This window comes from Canis lupus, chromosome 3, assembly GCF_048164855.1.
Source record: "Canis lupus baileyi chromosome 3, mCanLup2.hap1, whole genome shotgun sequence".
Lineage (NCBI taxonomy): Eukaryota > Metazoa > Chordata > Mammalia > Carnivora > Canidae > Canis > Canis lupus.
In genome coordinates, this window is record NC_132840.1 from 83,138,905 (window position 1) to 83,156,373 (window position 17,469).

General features: G+C 41.3%; 1 protein-coding gene across 5 annotated transcripts in view; it reads right to left on the bottom strand.

Moving 5' to 3' along the window:
• ETS1 (ETS proto-oncogene 1, transcription factor) overlaps positions 1-16,216 on the bottom strand; it is a 130,981-nt gene extending 114,765 nt beyond the window's left edge. For 3 of the 5 annotated variants that reach the window (XM_072822668.1, XM_072822671.1, XM_072822667.1), the window contains exons 1-2: positions 16,084-16,216; positions 2,149-2,232 (exon numbers count right to left, since the gene is read on the bottom strand). In XM_072822668.1, coding sequence (XP_072678769.1) covers positions 2,149-2,232; positions 16,084-16,206 — 207 coding nt within the window. In that variant the 5' untranslated portion in view covers positions 16,207-16,216. Of the gene's footprint in view, positions 1-2,148; positions 2,233-16,072 lie in introns of all 5 variants that reach the window. The other 2 variants (XM_072822669.1, XM_072822670.1) reach the window with 2 other exon arrangements.
• Positions 16,217-17,469: the final 1,253 nt, after the last annotated feature.

Consider the following 17,469-nt stretch of genomic DNA (forward strand, 5'->3'; position numbering starts at 1 on the left):
GGGTCGGAGGGTATCCGTAGGAGCTGGTCTGTCGAACCAGATTTTGTACCCAAAGATTTTTTATTTATTTGATTGGTTTTTGTTTGTTTATTCATTCGTTCATTCACATTAGGGAGAGCTTAGGTGAAGAAGCCGTAGGACTTCTCTGCTTGCTCTATGGTTCTGAAAAGTTGCCTAACCAGACCTAGTGATGGAGAAACTGAGGCCCAGAGAGAAGTTAGGCGTGAAAGTGCTGGTTCAGTACTTAGCAATTCTCTTAAGCAACCTTCTGCTTTTACCCAAGCAACCCTGAAACTCACAGCAAAAAGGATCCCACACGTTGATAATGCTTTTCAGATATGGCTGTTGGGGCTGGGCTGGGGGTAAATGAGCTCTTTGTTTTGCAACCAGTGGAAACCATTTAAAATGCATTAAAACCGGCCAGTGTATTCAGCTGGGGGTGGGATCTTTTCATTGAAAATATGTACCCAGAGCTAGGTTTCGGTTTTCTAATTTCATCCAATTTCCACATACCCTGTCAAGGATAATTTAATATTATACCTGTCTTTTGAATACTTGTAATCACATGTATTTCGGTGTCTGAAATATAATAAATACAAATTTGCATGGCACTGTTTTTTTTTGGAGAAGTTATTAATCTTGTTTGCTTTGATTACCATACTGGTAAGGAGAACTAACATAGGCTGGCTTTTAAATCGCTTCTTCCAGGCCAATGACATGTTTCGCCCTGAAATCACGATACCCTTGGTTTGTTTTAACAACTCTCTACAATATCATCTTTAAGAAAAATTTAGTGTAATTTGTGCCGACCTCAGATGATAACCTCCGTGTGAGAAGCAGGAAGAGGCTTTCCCTCGCAACTTTTCCAGCCCCTTATGTGACCTGCAAGTGCAAGTCTCTAGGCGATTTCTACTAAGCAAAACTGAGTGACTGCTCTGGTCTGGACTTTGTGTGTGTATGTGTGTGTGTGTGTGTATATATTTCTAAACATATTTCTGGTGTTAATTGTACTCTAAATTTTTGGCTGATTCTAATTTTTTTAGAAAAGTGAATGGGGTTTATGTGAAAACAGAAGCCATCTAAAACAGAATAAAAACAGGTGTTTCAGAATAGCCAGTAAAGAGAGCTGTGATAATCACCGCTTGAACACAGAATACCTTTGAGCAATTATTTTTTCAATGCTACAGAAAATAATTTGCAAATACATCAAATCTTTCAATATACAACCTACATGGAGAGGACATGGTTAACTTAAGGGTATCAGTGTCAAAAATTTTGCAAACCTCAGGCAGGACACTTCAAGACAGTCAGATTAGAGCTCTGGTCCATTGGTGTCTATTTAGACCCATAAGTGTACTAGGAAGTTTTAACATTAATTTTATCTGTCCATTTCCAGAGTAAGTGAGAAAAGTTCAGCATCTATATTGGCTGCCTTCATGTGAAAACATATAGAATTTAGGATGAATAGTTAATAATACAACAGCTAATAATAAAGGTTCATTTAATATTGGGATTGATCGATGATAGCACCATGGGATTGCTCACACAATAAATTTATAAGAAATTCATCTAAACATTTCTACTGATCGGTGCATAGCTTGCATGAGAGTCTTCTCTCTTACAGGCAAGAAACTTTATCCAGTCCTATTTTAAAGTTCCTTTCATCTCTCTTATTCTAGGATTTATAACATTTTCCTGTAAACTTACTATTATATTTCCCAGTTTTAAATTCTGTGATTAGAAGGCTTGTATTATTTAGCTCTTATGTATGAGGCTCGAAAGAAGTTTAACTATGTTAGAATAAGTCTAAAGAATATCAAGGTGGGAAAAATCTTCGCCAAGTGAACTGAGCAGTGAAAAATCACCTGGCTTTAACCATTAATCATGTTTGAGTCATTTTCTGTGAAACTCAAACATACTAAAAAAAATCTTTCTCAGCAAATCCATCAGTCTTGGATTTTTACTTTATGTGCTGATAAAAAGACAGATAATCTCACATTTTAGCTCCTCCAAAAGATTCAAGGCTGATTCCAACCCCGGAGTCGGGTCTGGGCTTCTTTGTCCAGGAGAGGTCAGGAAGTGGGAGGCAAGGGCAAGACAGGAGAGGCAGGGTGGGCAAGAGGAGAGCAGGGAAGGGGCCCCACTTACCACCACGGCGGGCCGCACTGCTGAATAAGGGGCAGGGCCACTGGCTGCAGAATCCACAAAGTAGCTCATCCTCAACTTCAGCACCTGCGTGGGAGAAAGCCTTCGCTGAGCCACTGGATGCACCAGTGTGTGCACTAGAAACCCCAGTGGGTTCGAATCTGAGAACTGGGTGTCTCCTAGGAACCACAGAGTTCACCTCTCCTTTTTTTTAATATTCTTTTTTTTTTTTTTTTTTTTTTTTAGAGGTGGGGGAAAGGGGCAAGAGAGAGAAGCTTAAGCAGGCTCCACACAGAGCCTGACCTGGGGCTGCATCTCACGACCCCAAGATCATGACCTGAGCCGAAATCAAGAGTCACCCAGGTGTCCCTAGCGTTCACCTCTTCATGCTACAGGAAAGGAAGTGAAAATTCAGAAAGACAAAGTAATGGATCCTGGCACACAGAGAATGGGCAGAGAGAGCCAGCCTCTTTCCTCCAAAGTAGCAGCGATAGTGGCAGCCTCTGTGAGCTGCAGTCATGAACCAGTAGAAGCATCTACAAAAAGACCCTTTTGTAGGGTTTCTGGACAAGGATCAGGTCTTACGTGTCATTTTGAGGAACATCCCCATCCACCCATCACCCTCCCTCCACCCCAACCAGGCCTGGCACGGAGCAGGTGCGCTCAGCACACAGGTGTGGTATAAATTTGATGAAAGAGTAAATAAAGAAAGGTCTGAGGGGAAGAAGGATGGAAAACGTGACTGAAGAGACCCGTCAACCAGGACCCCAAGACACAGATAAACAGAGAGAAGCCCTGCAAAAGGGGATTGGACATTATTCATCTGGAACAAAAGGAGAAACACTATGAAATAATTCTTGCCCGGAGCTGTTATCCAAACTTAAAATCTGAATGTCAAGAACGCTTGAGGAACGTTCTGGCTGCAGGGATTTTCCAGCTGGCTGTCGGTTATCAGGAAAATCATTTATGTATCAAACATTTCTGTTGATATAAATGCTTCCTAATGTGCATTAGTTCACACACTTTAATAAATTCAATATTATACACTGAAAAAAGTCTTTCTTGTGTGACTTAGAAGATTCAGTTTCGAGGCACAGCATTTGAAGGCCAGATTCCTATTGTTAAGAAGTGATGTTTTAGGGGCGACCAGGTGGCTCAGTCAGTTAAGCATCTGCCTTCGGCTCAGGTCATGATCTCAGGGTCCTGGGATGGAGCCCCTCATCTGGGGTCCCTGTTCAGGGGGGAGTCACCCTCTCCCTTGCCCCTCCCCTCCTTATGCTCTCGCACTCTCTCAAATACATAAATAAAAACTTAAAAAAAAAAAAAAAGAAGGGACATTTTAGTTTTAACTTGATTATTTCCAGGCTGCATTTGTCTTTTCCTTTATTCTTGCTAATATGTGAAGCCACTGACACATTTCAAGGGAAAAATGAGTATTCTATGTCCTATGTTCAATCTGTGGTTTTGGGTTCACTGTCTTCATTCAGTTGACAGCCAATGAGCAGATCTCCCTTCATATTAAATGAATTTAAACAATATAGTTAAACTGGCTGAGCAATATAAAATTATACCTACTAAGGACACAATCACAGAGCAGCTGATGCCGCAGGGTTGAGATCAGGAAGCTGCAGACACACCTTATCCCAGAACTGTGCTTCTTGTTTTTCATGAAAACTTTACTTTTCTTATGATGCATTTTCTCCAAAAGTAAATGCAGGCAAAATAATATTAATTTAAAAAAATAAAATAACTAAGAGAAGCTAGGCTATGTTAATCAACATGCTGTTCCCATGTTTTTCTGGGGAACTGATCTCCATGGCAGCAAAATGGCCCCTGGAAGAACCACTAGTGTTGAAGCTGAAGAGAAAAGGATCAAAGTCTGTTAGTCCAAGGACATTGTTAAAATCAGTATCCATCAGTATCACCTGTTCAGAGCTCATGTCTCAAAATAATGAGCAGCTATCGCATATCAGACTGTGCTGGGCCCTGAGCATGAAAGAATAAGGTACATACAACCTAGGTCAACAAGGACTGGGCCTGACCATGTGTCGTGAAGATAGTCTCAATGAGTTCAACGTTCCCTTCCTACCAAAACACTCCTTACCTTTAATCTTGAAATTGGACACGGAAGTCCTAAGGAATCATTATCAATCTATACATCCCCAGTTGAAAGTTTTTGATCTACTCATGGATGAGGCTTACAAGTCAACAACACAGAGTATGTCATCCTGAGAATGGATTAACCATGATCAGATTCCCTGGGGTACCTTTGGTCTTCCCTCCAGGGCAGCCTTGACCTTTGGAAAATGTCAGGTATGGGAGCACCGGGTTGTTCCTTTAAGCCCTCCCCGACGTCCTCCGAAAAGGTCCCACAGATCCCCTGAGTCATCACAGACCTCAATCATTCATTCAACAAACACAGTGAAGGCCTTTTGTTGGAAAGTTGCTCATCCACTCAGCAAATAGCTGCCATGTGCTGGGCACTGTTCTGTGCATTTGGGACTCTCTGGTAAACAAAGATCTCTGACTTCATGGACCTTAACATTCTCTCTGACTCCGAATAAGGCAGGAAAAGACAGTGTCTACCTTCAGGCAGTGGAAAAGACAGACTTACCTATAACTATAATAGAATGTGATGAACAGAGTACCAACAATACGGAAAAAAATAAGCAGTCCCTTCTGTTGGGTGTGGGGAATGGGAAATCATGGAAGATGGCCCAGTGAGAGGTGTGACCACATGGCCATATGGATCATCTCTATACTCCACAAGCAACAAAGACCTTTACTCTTCTGAACTCCTATTTCGTTTATATATTTGGAATAAAAAAGATTTGGAAGTGGCAGCCCTGTCCTGAAGCGGGCCCAGCTCCAGGGCATCAAGAGTTTCAATCTGCCAGCCAGACAGCACTCCTCATAGCAACAGGGCTTGGGGAAAGGTTCAGTGGAAATATGTTTTCTCTTTCCAATTGACAGAGTGAGGGAGGAAACCTATGGCCTCACATATGGTGCATTCCGTGTAGGGCTGGATTCCTGCGGCTGCGTTATATGAATGACACTTCCCTTGGGGAAAAGCCCTTCGCCCAGGGAGGAAGCTGAAAAGAGGGAGTTGCCAGGGCACTCGAGGGCTCTCATCTCAGGAAATAACTCTGGGACAGGAATGGATTACTGCTGTATTATTTTTTGGAGAAAGAAAAAAAGAACTCACCCTTTTTTCCACTTGTAGATTGTGACATAGAACAGCTGCTTGGGACATAAAACCCTTTCAGAAAAAGCAAAAGAAGTGTCTGGGTGATACTTTTTTTTTTTTTTTTTTTTGACTTGTTGGCCAAAGAGAATTCTCTCCCACATAACCTTAAGCATCAGCTGGACCAGCTTTCTTCGTCTTGGCATTATAAACGTTTATTACCTAAATACAAAATAACGGGTGTGATTTAAGATCTGCTCTGCAGCCTCGAAGCATCCACAGGCCTGTCGGAATGCAGAAATGATCTGAACACCTGATAACAGAGCTGTGAAGGGCTGAGATCATTTTTTCTCGAATGGCACCAGCAATGGCTGAGCAGCAGATTAATGTGTCTGATGCTGCCCTGGACTCCAGGAGCAGTGCTCCCAGCCCTGGGGCCTCATGCTCCCTGCATGCCACCCCGCCTCTGCTCCTATAATGTGGAACTCGCCCTGGGCTCTCGGGGGCAGGTTCTGGCTTCCCTGCCCTTCGCATGTGATCACCTCTGATGGAAATGCCCTTCCGCCCCCCTGCTCCTCAGCCATCTACCCGCTTCTGCTGGGGCCCTGGGGCTCATCTGAAAAGCCCTGGCTGCCAGGACCCCCCTGCCCTACCCTTCTGCCCAGCCGGGGCTGGCTGCCCTTGCTCTGCAATCCCGGCCTGTGTTTCTATCACTGGGCATAGGCGGTGTTTTACAAACACCTGTTGCTGTTTGCCTCTGCCGCTCGACTCTGCGCTCTCTGAAGGCAGGCACTGTGCCTTTTTCATTTTTGTGTCTCCAGACTTTAAGACAGACTAGGGGGGGTATAAGCAAATTCATTATTTTTTTTAATTAGTAAATGAAAGAACAACTTGGTCTCACAAGACTGAAAATGTAAAGCGGATCAGATATACATTTGGTTCTCAAATCAGAGAATCTGAAGAGATCAAATATCTGGATTAAAAAGATCCACTTGGGCAGCCCGGGTGGCTCAGCGGTTCAGCCGCTGCCCTTGGCCCAGGGCGTGATCCTGGAGACCTGAGATCACACGTCAGGGAGCCTGCTTCTCCCTCTGCCTGTGTTTCTGCCTCTCTCTCTCTCTCTCTCTCTCTCTCTCTGTGTCTCTCATGAATAAATACATAAAATCTTTAAAAACGAATAAAAAATTAAAAATTAAAAGATCCACTTGAAATAATAGGTTTGGGGGGGTAGTTGCTGCGTGGCTCAGTCGGCTGAGTGTCCGACACTTGGTTTCGGCTCAGGAGGGTTGTGAGATGGAACTCCAGGAGTGGGGGGCCCCTGCTCATCGGGGAATCTGCTTCCCCTCCCCCTTCTCCCCTCTCCCCCATCTCCCGTGCACTCTCTCCCTCTCTCAAATAAATATTTTTTTTTAAAAAAGAAAGGTTTCTTGCATGATCCATTTCCAAGCATTCGCTATTAATGTCACCTTATCACAGAAGCGTTTTCTGTTACCCCATAGGACACTTAGCTGTCGTCTCACCACTCACAGCCCATTAGAATTTCAGCCCCCCCAGGGCAAGGATTTTGGCCGAGTCTTCACTCTGTACCCCTGCCCTGCGCCCGCACTTGTAGATGGACACACAGATACTTAATGACTCTAGGAGCTAAATTAGAAAACTTGTACACATCTTTTATCTCATTTAAGCCCCCCCCCTTTTATTTTTACAGATAAGGAGTAGGACACAGGCAATGCCGTAAACCAACCAGGCTGAGATCTGACACTAGGTCTTCAGCTACCTTCTCCTGGACTTTTCTCTCCTCACTCTCCTGAATTTTCCAGATTAAAAAATGCTCAATCTGTGCAGAGGACAGAAAAGATAACAATTTAGTTTATGCGGGTGTATCAGTCCAATAATGGACTTTGAACATTTTTCTATGGGACTCTGGGGAGAGCTATTCTTGGTAAAAGCATGCTATGGACTGCTTCTGGAACTTTCTACCCTCTTCAACAAGTGTAATGACTGGGCCGGACCTGCAGGCTGAGGCTGCCTTTCACCCAGACCCCCCCAGGGCAGCATGAGTGATGCCCAGGGTGCAGAGAGGCTGGGGAGCGTGTCAGGCCAAGGAGCAGGAGCTGGAAATCCCAAAGAGATGAAGCCTTCACAAAATCCGAATCCAGTTCACATCAACTCTGCCCCTGCTTGGCTGCATTTCTAGATGAACACTGTGACATCAGCCAGTTTTTCATTTTGGGTTATGTGCTCTTCAAGGAAACACTATGCCTTTAGGGAAATAGTAAACTACACTTAAACACTTTTTTTTTTTTCCGAAAATGATTGTTCTTGACAAAATAATATGTATTTATTGAAGAAATTATAATAAAAATACAGAAATGTCTAAAATGAATGCCAAAATCACCCAAAATCCCACCATCTAGAGGTGACTATACTAATGCTCTGTTCAACATTCCTCTGGGTCTTTTCTAATGTGTCTTTCCAAATGCAGATATAACACATACATATGATCATAATTTTACCTTCATGATATAATTATCTGCATGCTATTTTATCTGCTTTTTTCATTGACATTTGACATTTGCTATGAACATTTTTCTATGTCAAGAAATATAACTCTACATTCCAAAGTTTATGGCTATCGAGTATTCTATTCTATGTATGCGTTATTCTTTTCTTAATGAGCCTCTTATTACCGTATAATTAATTTGTCCCCAACTCCTTGTCATGATAAAAGTTCCTAAAATATTTTCTCTTCTCATTAAATACCTACAAGAGGTATTGTTGGGACAAAGAATGTATGCCAACTGCCTTCTATAACAGAGAAGCCAAAACTATACAGCCACCAACAATGGCATGGTGTTCTAAATTTGACCTTACCCTCCTGTCTTTCCTGTTAACTTCATAGGTCAGGAATCATGACTACAATGTTTGCTAGGTATAAAGATGGCACGTGGAGGATTCAACTGTGGAATAAGGCTATGACCCATAGATAAGGTAATTTGCTGTGCAGAATTTAAATAGATTTTGCAATTAGGATCTCTCCTCATATCAAAAATTTAGGATTCCCCTTCATTGGTATTAAAAAGACACACTTTGGCTTAAACTGCAGGAGAAAAAGAGCTTGAGTTCCAAAAGGACTATCCATTTAAAGCAAAATGACAACCTTTGCCAAACTAAAAACGTTGCCATCCATGTCATCAAGGCAACACCTTGAATCTCCAATGAGTAGTTTGAGTTTCTTCTTTATCAATGCCATGAAAAATCTGTTTTTAAAGACTCAGTGTGGGCATCACCTCTTTCAGAAGCTTTGCCTGAACCTCCCAGGCAGTTAGATGGGCACTCTCTACCCTCGGCCATGGGATTCACTGTAACAATGTGCCCTACTTTGGTATTTGTTATTTGATTCAGAGTACTTCCAGTATAGATGTCTATTTCTGTCCCTAAAACCTGGAGGGACTGCCTTTTTATATGCAATGTGTTTGTTAATTGAATGAAAGAACCCGTCCATAAAATGGAGTTAGAATGGGCATCAGTTTGTCTCAGGGCCTGAGTATATCCAAGAGAATGAGGATATCTCTGGAACAAAAAAGAGCCATCACCTATGATGACATGTGTCCATATGCAACCCTTAGGTTACACTTCTTTAATGTTAACTTCAAGCAGAATCATACTTTTCTTTAAACTAATGAATGTACCAGATTGACAAGTTTATCTATGTTTTGTATCATTTTTCTCTCTTAACTCTCATGAGTAGTTCATTGGTATTTTTCAAATCATTTTGGTAGATCTCTCCTTTAATCTTGCAGTTGTAACAAAAGCTACCAAGTTCAATTCTCCCAAGAAGTAAAATTTTTGCGTATGTAGATGGTTTCCCAAGCAAACTTTGTGGTTGCAATAAGGAGAAAAGAGAAACAGTTCAAAGAATTAGAGGTGGTTTCTCTTCCTCGGTCCGAAATCTGTAAGAACTTCATTTTCTTGACTGGGTATTTCAGTGTCACAGTAGTAAATGTTCCTTCTTATTTTGAGTAGCCAGCCCTGACCCATAAAGGCAGCATTCTGATTTATGGGTCGTTGGCTTTTGTGTCTTAAACTAAATGCACCACCTTCCCTAGATTCACAAAGCAGCAGTTCAGGGTACAGCTAACATCACAGTCTTGTTTCTCCCCCGCTTCACTGATAATAAGTGCTCCAAGCCTTACTTGAATAGAGGCATGAACATGACTCATATCCATCTCTTATTTCTCTAAACCACCCCCATCTCCTAACTAAGCATAACACTTTCAAGTTCTGACATAGCTCAACCAATCTTTCTTGGAAGACTAAAAATACATTCATGTTATCATACTATTACCAGAGTATATTGTTTTGCCCTTCCTCAAGGAGTAACCCGTTAATATGTCCTGAAAAAGAGAGAGAGTATAAGACGGTTTTAGGCTGCTGTACCATAGCAATTAGGAAATAAGGAGTGCCTCGTAGACCATTTTATGTTTCCTCCTCGTGGAAACAAATCCTTCCCAGTCACACTGTTGGAATGGCATTGTGAACAGTGGGTAGAATGGAGTTCTTTCTCATAAACATCAAGGGAATACATGAAAACCTGCCTGCTCTTAAATGAGAGGAATTTTATGACCACAACGTCAGCCCCAGTCTCTGTAACTTAGCAGAAACTCATAGTCTACTTTCTCTAGTCAATCAGGCTTCACGTGGGAGCATCCTCTGGAAGACTGAAGGTAACCTTAAGTACACTGTTTTACAGGAAAAGTGTCCACAAGCCCAGTCTCCAAACGTCATTCCTCAAATTCTATATTTAACCATGAAACTCAGCAAATGATCACAATTGGCCACCATGTAGATGATAGTTATTTATGAATAGCTGAATAGATAAATTAAAATTGTTTTTTTGTGGTTTTTTTTTGTGTGTTTTTTTTTTTTTTACTAAAGAGATAGAAACAAAAAAGGGTTAGCTACAGAAATGACATTAAGTGCTCTCTGCTTCACAATGACAGATGTAGCGGAGGTCATGGTATATGAGATTCTTGGCCAAGTCAAATCCAAAGAAGGTCTGCAAGACTACAAATGTCACCTCTAACCCGATGGATGTTGCCAAAGAAATCCCTAAAGAGCCTAGAATTTTTAAAAATTACTTCTCAACTCACAGCATGTGGAGCACATTAGATATAATCTAGAATTTAGATATGGTTCTGGCTCCTAAGAAGCTCTCAACAAAACTGAAAGACGTCATAAATGGAGGTAGATACTACAAGAACAATGAAAGGGGAACGGGATAGATTTTAATAATGCCCTTTTCAAAGTGAACTAAAAGACACCAGCTGCCTTAGATCTCTCAAATCCAGCAAGCAACTTCTTGGACTATGTCTGATTGTGATTTTCACGGTGTTGTTTCATTTGTTTTACTGCCCCAATTGTAAGGTTCAAATTTCTGAATATAATGTTAAGCAGCTTGCTGCCCTTCTTAAAGAAAGAGGGATTTTGCGAATTCAGTCAATTTTGGAGTTGGAAAAGATCCATCAAACCCACCATTTTTTATTTGAATAAGCTGAGCTCAGAGAGGTTAAGTGTTTATCAGCGATAAAGAGCTCTGGAGTTATAGACTGAGTTAGCCGGTAGCTCCTTACTGAGCATAAGGCCATGGGCAAGTCTCTTAACCTCATCAAGTCTTAGTTTCCTCAACTCTAAATTGGAGATAATAATCCTCATCCTTTCAAGATCATTGTAGAGGGTTGGATAAAATAAACGTAGTAGCGTGCTTTACACATAAAATGTCAACAAATAGTGGTGGTGGTTATTTATTGCTATTTTGTCACAGCAACTGGCATTAATGAGCATTCATTCATTCATAGTCATAGTGGTTTTTATTAATTATTATTTTTAGTGCCCAAAGCAGCAAAGGCTATTCATTCAGGTATTAGCTAGAACCCAGATGGCCTAAATCCCTTGCCTCTTTTTCTAAAAGACTTGTATTTAAATAATCAGAAAAGGATTCCCTTCGGTAAGCAGAGGTTGAGTAGGCATTAGTTAAGAATGCCACAATTTCTGTTGAATGGTAGTCTCTTTGTACCATTGTTAGGCATAAAACCAAGAAGTAAGCATTTTTCTTACAGTGAGGAGCAAACTCATTGAAAGATTGCATGGCACAAAGTGGGAAATATTGTAGCTTCTCGAATTAAACCAACATCTTTTTGATATAAATGTCCAAGGGATGCCTGGGTGGCTCAGTGGTTGAGCATCTGCCTTTGGCTCAGGGCCTGATTCTGGAGACCCGGGATTGAGTCTCACATCGGGCTCCCTGCATGGAGCCTGCTTCTCCCTCTGCCTGTGTCTCTGCTTCTCTCTGTGTCTTTCATGAATAAATAAATAAAATATTTAAAAATAAAAATAAAACAAAATAAAAATAAAAATAAAAATAAAATATATGTCCATCTTTTGTGGACTAACACCTGAGCAACTAGATACAAACCTCATGAAGCAGTAAGCTGCTATGGAAACACTGCAAGTTTTTGTTTGTGTTTTTAATTTTTTGTGTGTTTCGGCTTTTTTCTTTAGAGCCACGCTTCCCCAGCTGATTTGCATAAGAATCACCTGGGAATTGTGTTACAATGCAAACCCTGAGTCAGCAGCTCTGAGGTACAGCCGGACAATCTGCATTTCCAACAGGATCCCATGTGACGCTGACGCTGCAGCTCAGCGGACCACACTTTGAGTAGCAAGGAAGTTCTGGGTGAACTTGGTTAAATTCATGAGTGATTATAACAAGGCAGGTGTTCAGGAGGCAGAGCCCACTGAGAAACAGGCAAGAAGACATCTGTGGAACAGGCTGAGCAGAAGTTTGATTTTTATCTGAGCTACAATACAAACCTGGCCAGGGAAATGTACAGCTTGGGACCTGTCCCTGTCTCTCAAGCCACATGCCAGACGATGGCCACATCTAACAAGGCTTCTTGCCTTTCCTAAGAACCTGTAGTTTTAGTTACTTAGCCTCTAACTAATCTCAAGAAACTAGTGTCGCTGTTCTCTCCCCATTGACAGGAATCCTTTTGGATTAAAGATCACTGGAGGCACCAAAAGATGATGAAGCAAACTAATTTGCAGTATATTTTTTTCACAATTTTAAAGGACCTAAGTCTTTTGGAAACTCTCTGGTTTGTGTTTTGCAACCTCTGATGCACCTGAGATGATCTCAAAATGAAGAGTAAAAAGGATCTAAATGCAAAAAAAGACTTAAATTCTGGGGGCTTCTATTTTCCCACATCGTTGAAAATTTATAGATTTTATTTCCCCCACAGAGAATGTTTGTTTTCTTGACATCTCACTAAGAGGTTGCTTCTTGACTTTCCTTCTAGTAAGTATTATCCAAACATTCTCTTCTAAGTTCTTGGATAGAAGCAGCCCTTGGTCAACTGGAATATCGAATCTATCTTCTTCTATGAGAAGCGAAATTGGTGAGAAATGTATTTCACTCCCTGCTCTAGACACCATTTCTGGCCATCTGAAGTCCCAATACTCATAGACTGTGTCACATAGCTTAACGCTGACATGTCTATTATTTTCAACCTCTTTCTAGGCAAGATCTTGCCCCCTAAAATAAAATTATGTTGATTTTAGAAATGGAACTTCCATAATTATTCCTTCTGTATCTGTCACTTTACCCAACACAAGACTGGTCACAGCACAGAAATTCAATCGATAACTTGTCACAAGAGAGACTCAAGGAGACATCTGCTATCTGGTCAACCAGATAGCTTTTCTACATAGTCAGTATCTCTGACAATGAATAGTTGATCCATGGATCTCCCTTTGGAAAAGAGGCCTGATCCACAGTATTCTCCCAAATAAGAGCCAATTGTGAGTCCGCGCAGAAAAATCCAACCTAAACTCGTGTAAGTATCTCAAAGCTACTAAAGTTCCTATGAGATCCGGTGCCAGCCCCAAGGTCTGGACTCACATTCCCGTGGTTCTAATCAGGTCCCACCTCTAAACTGGTCATGTCACCAAGCCTCGATGTCTTCATCTGTTAAACAGGAATAACAAGAGTACCCACCTTAAATATTTCAATATAGATTAAATGAAGTAGTCTGTGCAAAGCACTCAGCAAGGGTCCGGAGATATAGATTGAATGAAGTAGTCTGTGCAAAGCACTCAGCAAGGGCCCCAGAGCATACCAAGTGCTTGATAAATATCAGGAATTATCATCCTTTCCCAGGTAGAGTGGAGGAAGCCAGGTATGATACCCAGAGAGTCCCCAAGATTAAAAGGTGGAGTTCCCTAAAGCTGAATTTCCAGTAGAGCAGGGACAAACGAGAAGAAGAGGCATAAAATGAGTTGTTTTCATACCAGCACTTCCCCAGATTGAAAACTCACAAAATTTGCTTCCAATGCCACTAAATTGCTGCATACCACATTAAGTTTGCTCAAATACCAAATACTTTTAAATTTCCATATAGAAAGAAAGAAAACCAAGGGTGGGGGATGGTCTCAGCTTCTGAGATGTAACCCTTCCTTCAGGTGCTTGATGAAGACATGGGAATTTTCGATGGGTAATTAGAAAAGGAGAGTTGCTGTGGAAAACAGATCTGTTCATCAATAAATAAAAACAGGAGGAGTAGCAGAAATGGAATTATTAGTGAGAAATTCAGTTGTACACTGAGGCTCTGGGTGTAATCAAAGAGAGGAATATCAATGCCAATTATTTGTTTCCCTCCCATTTGGTTGTCTTCTGCCTCACTCTCCCCTAGGGACCTGCACCCATACACCCAATTTGTTACAATATTATTTCAGACTGTTCCTCAACCAGATTGGCACTTTTACTCTTTATCCTGTTTACTCCTATTCTCTCATCCTTGTGGAATAGGTGGGGCACAAATCATCATTCACGTTTTAGGGATGAAGAAAAGAAGGCACAGTCAGGTTCAATACCTCTGCTCAGTTACCAAGCCAATCCCTAATAGAACCCAAATGCGTATCCACTTTCTTGACTCCAAATCCAGCACTGATTCCAGTTCTGACCCTACTCATCTTTGAACCGCATTATAATCCGAGGCAGGCAATTGGCCCAGGTCCATGCTCTCAACCAGTTCATGGTCACAGATGACCAGGTGTGGAAGGAGAACACCTTTTACCCACCTTCTTCCGGGCTCTACTCTTGGACCTCGTGGCGCCTCTACCCACTAGCACGTCGCTGCAAGGAGCCTGTAAGGCAAAGATGCCCTCTCTGTAATCAGACTCTCTGCCTCCCTCGTCCTCAGCAGCGGAACCAGGACGGAAGAGGCTGTGTGGCTGCTTTGACTGTTTGTTTTTTCACTACTGAGCTGGCAAGGATGGAAGTTGTTGATTTACAATTAGAAGCAGCATGCTTCTTCAAATATTAATATTAATAACTACAATACTGAACACATGAAAAGGGCTTTTCATCTTCAAAGCACTTTGCAGACATTAACTCATTAGCTGTCCGTTCCCTCCATTCAGGAACAGGTAAGTAAGAATCTCAATAGCAACAGTGGGCGCCCAGCAACCCTCCACGCATAGCCCATGCCCGCAGTAGCAAAAGGTTTTCTTTTTAGTAATAAGGAGGCGGTGCAACCCAGAGCAACCCAGAGCCACAACCGATGAAGAGTCAAATTGTCAGTCATTTTACAAATCAAATGGAACTGCCAGAATTATGATTTTCGAGTCTGTTTTTACTGTTGTTTAGCCAATATCTCTCTTTTCAGTTGCCCAGTAATGGTTAAGAAGTAAGGGGGAAAATGGTTTAAAAACACGTATCTTACCCAAAAGGCAGTAAGGAAAAGCTACAAGTGAATGCCTTGATCTCAGTCATCCAGAATCTTTTGGAACACTTTGTTCACGTAAAATGCTACTTTAAGGGGTGGGGGTAACAGGGACTTTTTAACAGCAGATGAGAAGCCACAAAGTGGCATCGCAGGATAAAAATCAGCGAATGCAGGGAAATAGCCATTCACACCCCCTACCGTTCCATGGCAGTGCCCCTGAAGTCTAGCTCTGCGGTGGAGGGAAGAGATGCCTCCCAGACTTCAAGATTCCCCTTTTCTCAACTACAGCCCCCAAAACAGGAGAATATTGGAGAACGAGGAGTCACAAAACAGGGGAAAGCACCCCCCGAAAACAAACAAACAAACAAACAAACAAACAAACAAACAGAAAAACCTGGCTGGTCTGGCTTACAAGATCCAAACCTGTAGCAATTTCCTCTCTATAATAATTCATTAAGCTGCTAGGCAAAAAAAAAAAAAAAAAAAAAAAAATTAAAAAAAGGAAAGAAAGAAAAAAAAAGCAATAGGCTTGCTAGGAGTGAAAGCGGAAAAAAAAAGAGGAATTCTATGTTTAACTACAGCTTTATTTCTTTGGAACTGCTCCAATATGCGAAGAAAATTCCGAGTTTCTGACAAGTAAGCTGTGAGTGTCTAAAACGTGTGTGATTTTTGCTTCTATAAAGCAGGGAAAAGAGTGAAGCACTCTTGATTTCAGACTATTTTAAGAATGTGAAAGAAATATTTTTGAAAATTGTTATTAAGTAATTGAATGGAAAATCTAGAAAAATGTGAAAAGAGGAAGAGAAAACCCGCTGGTATCCTGAAAGTCCCCATCAATTTGCTGTTTAATTCCCCGGAATGAAACCAAAAAAAAAAAAAAAAAAGGAATAATAATAATAAAATAAAAGGGAAAAGGGAAAGGAGAAGGAAAATAGCAAAGTTTTAGGCAGAAACTCACACTTCACTTACTACTTTGCCGGAGAGACTGGGTGAAGGAAAGGTCCTGAGTGAGGTTCCCTCAATGTCTGTGGTCTCTTTCCAACTACCTGCGGGAATCCTCCGCTCGATGGCTATAGAGGATGCAAAGACCATAATGTTCCTAATAGAGCTGCCTCCTTAAATTGGGGGGTGTGGTCAAGGCCGGGAAAGCTGGAAAAAAAGGCAGTATGCCACTAGCCCCTGACACCGCGGAGGCAGCCTCTAGGACAGGCTCTTCGGTCTAGGTGGAAAAGCAAATATTGCTACTGGCTGGGGTAACACCAAATCACGCTTTATTTTCTATCCTTCAAATTATCCTTCAATTAAATTTAACTCAGCCACGGAGAGTTAAGTAATGGGGCGGTAGCTGAGACTTAGTTAGCTCAGTGGGATAAGGTGTCTCATCCTCCGCTGATGCATTAGATTTACTTTCTACTGAATATGTGAATATTCATGAATTCACATTTCTTGACTTTCTCAATGGAGCCCCATTTAACCCAGGCAAGGGGTCTGGAGAGGCAAAGCTCTCTGTAGAATCAGGTCCCCGAAAGGCGAAAGGCGGTCAGAAAGCAGGATATCTACCAACCAGTCACCTGCTCAGGCTTTTGATTTTTCTCTGTAAACCTGAGGTGAAATGTGATTATTTCCTAAGGAGAAGGAAATAATTATATGGGACGGAACTGACCAAATAAATAGAGCGTTGGGAATTCTTAAAAATAAAGTTGAAATGCACTATTCGTGTTAGTCTGGTCTTAGGTGATGTCTAAAATAGGTTAGTTTCAGTAACCCTGATTCTGGCGCAGCAGTGAAAAGACAGAGATGTTCATATATTTCTCATTTCGCGAAAATGTGAGCAATACGAAAATCATGCATTTGCTTTAGGTGAAAATATACAGCATCTCATATTCACACATTCAGAACCACGATGAGAATGTTACATTCGTGTAACATCATTTCTATGAATACAGTTATTTTGTTAGAGAATTTTTTTTTAAAAAAAGTCATTATTTGGCTGCTTAAGACTTCTATCCTAAAACATTCCATTTTCTTGAAGGAATAGATGGGAGTTAAGGTTTGTCATGGTTGACTCCGTTCCCTTTCTCATGAAGCCACAAATGCTCAACTTGAAAAGTCTATGAAAATCTAATAAATGTCACTCAGAGCAATATCATCATTATCCTTCCCTGTGTAAAGCTAGCAATGCAGCTAAGATGGTGTTATAATTAAAATGAGATTTTACTCTCGTCTTTTGCCCATCCACATTAATATGGCTTTGAAGAAAGGAAGAGAGAGTGCCACTGGTGTAGTTTTGCTTAATAAATGTCTGTGCCAGGCTCTGTGTTAGATGCTAGAAAAATAACAAGTTGACAGTGTCAT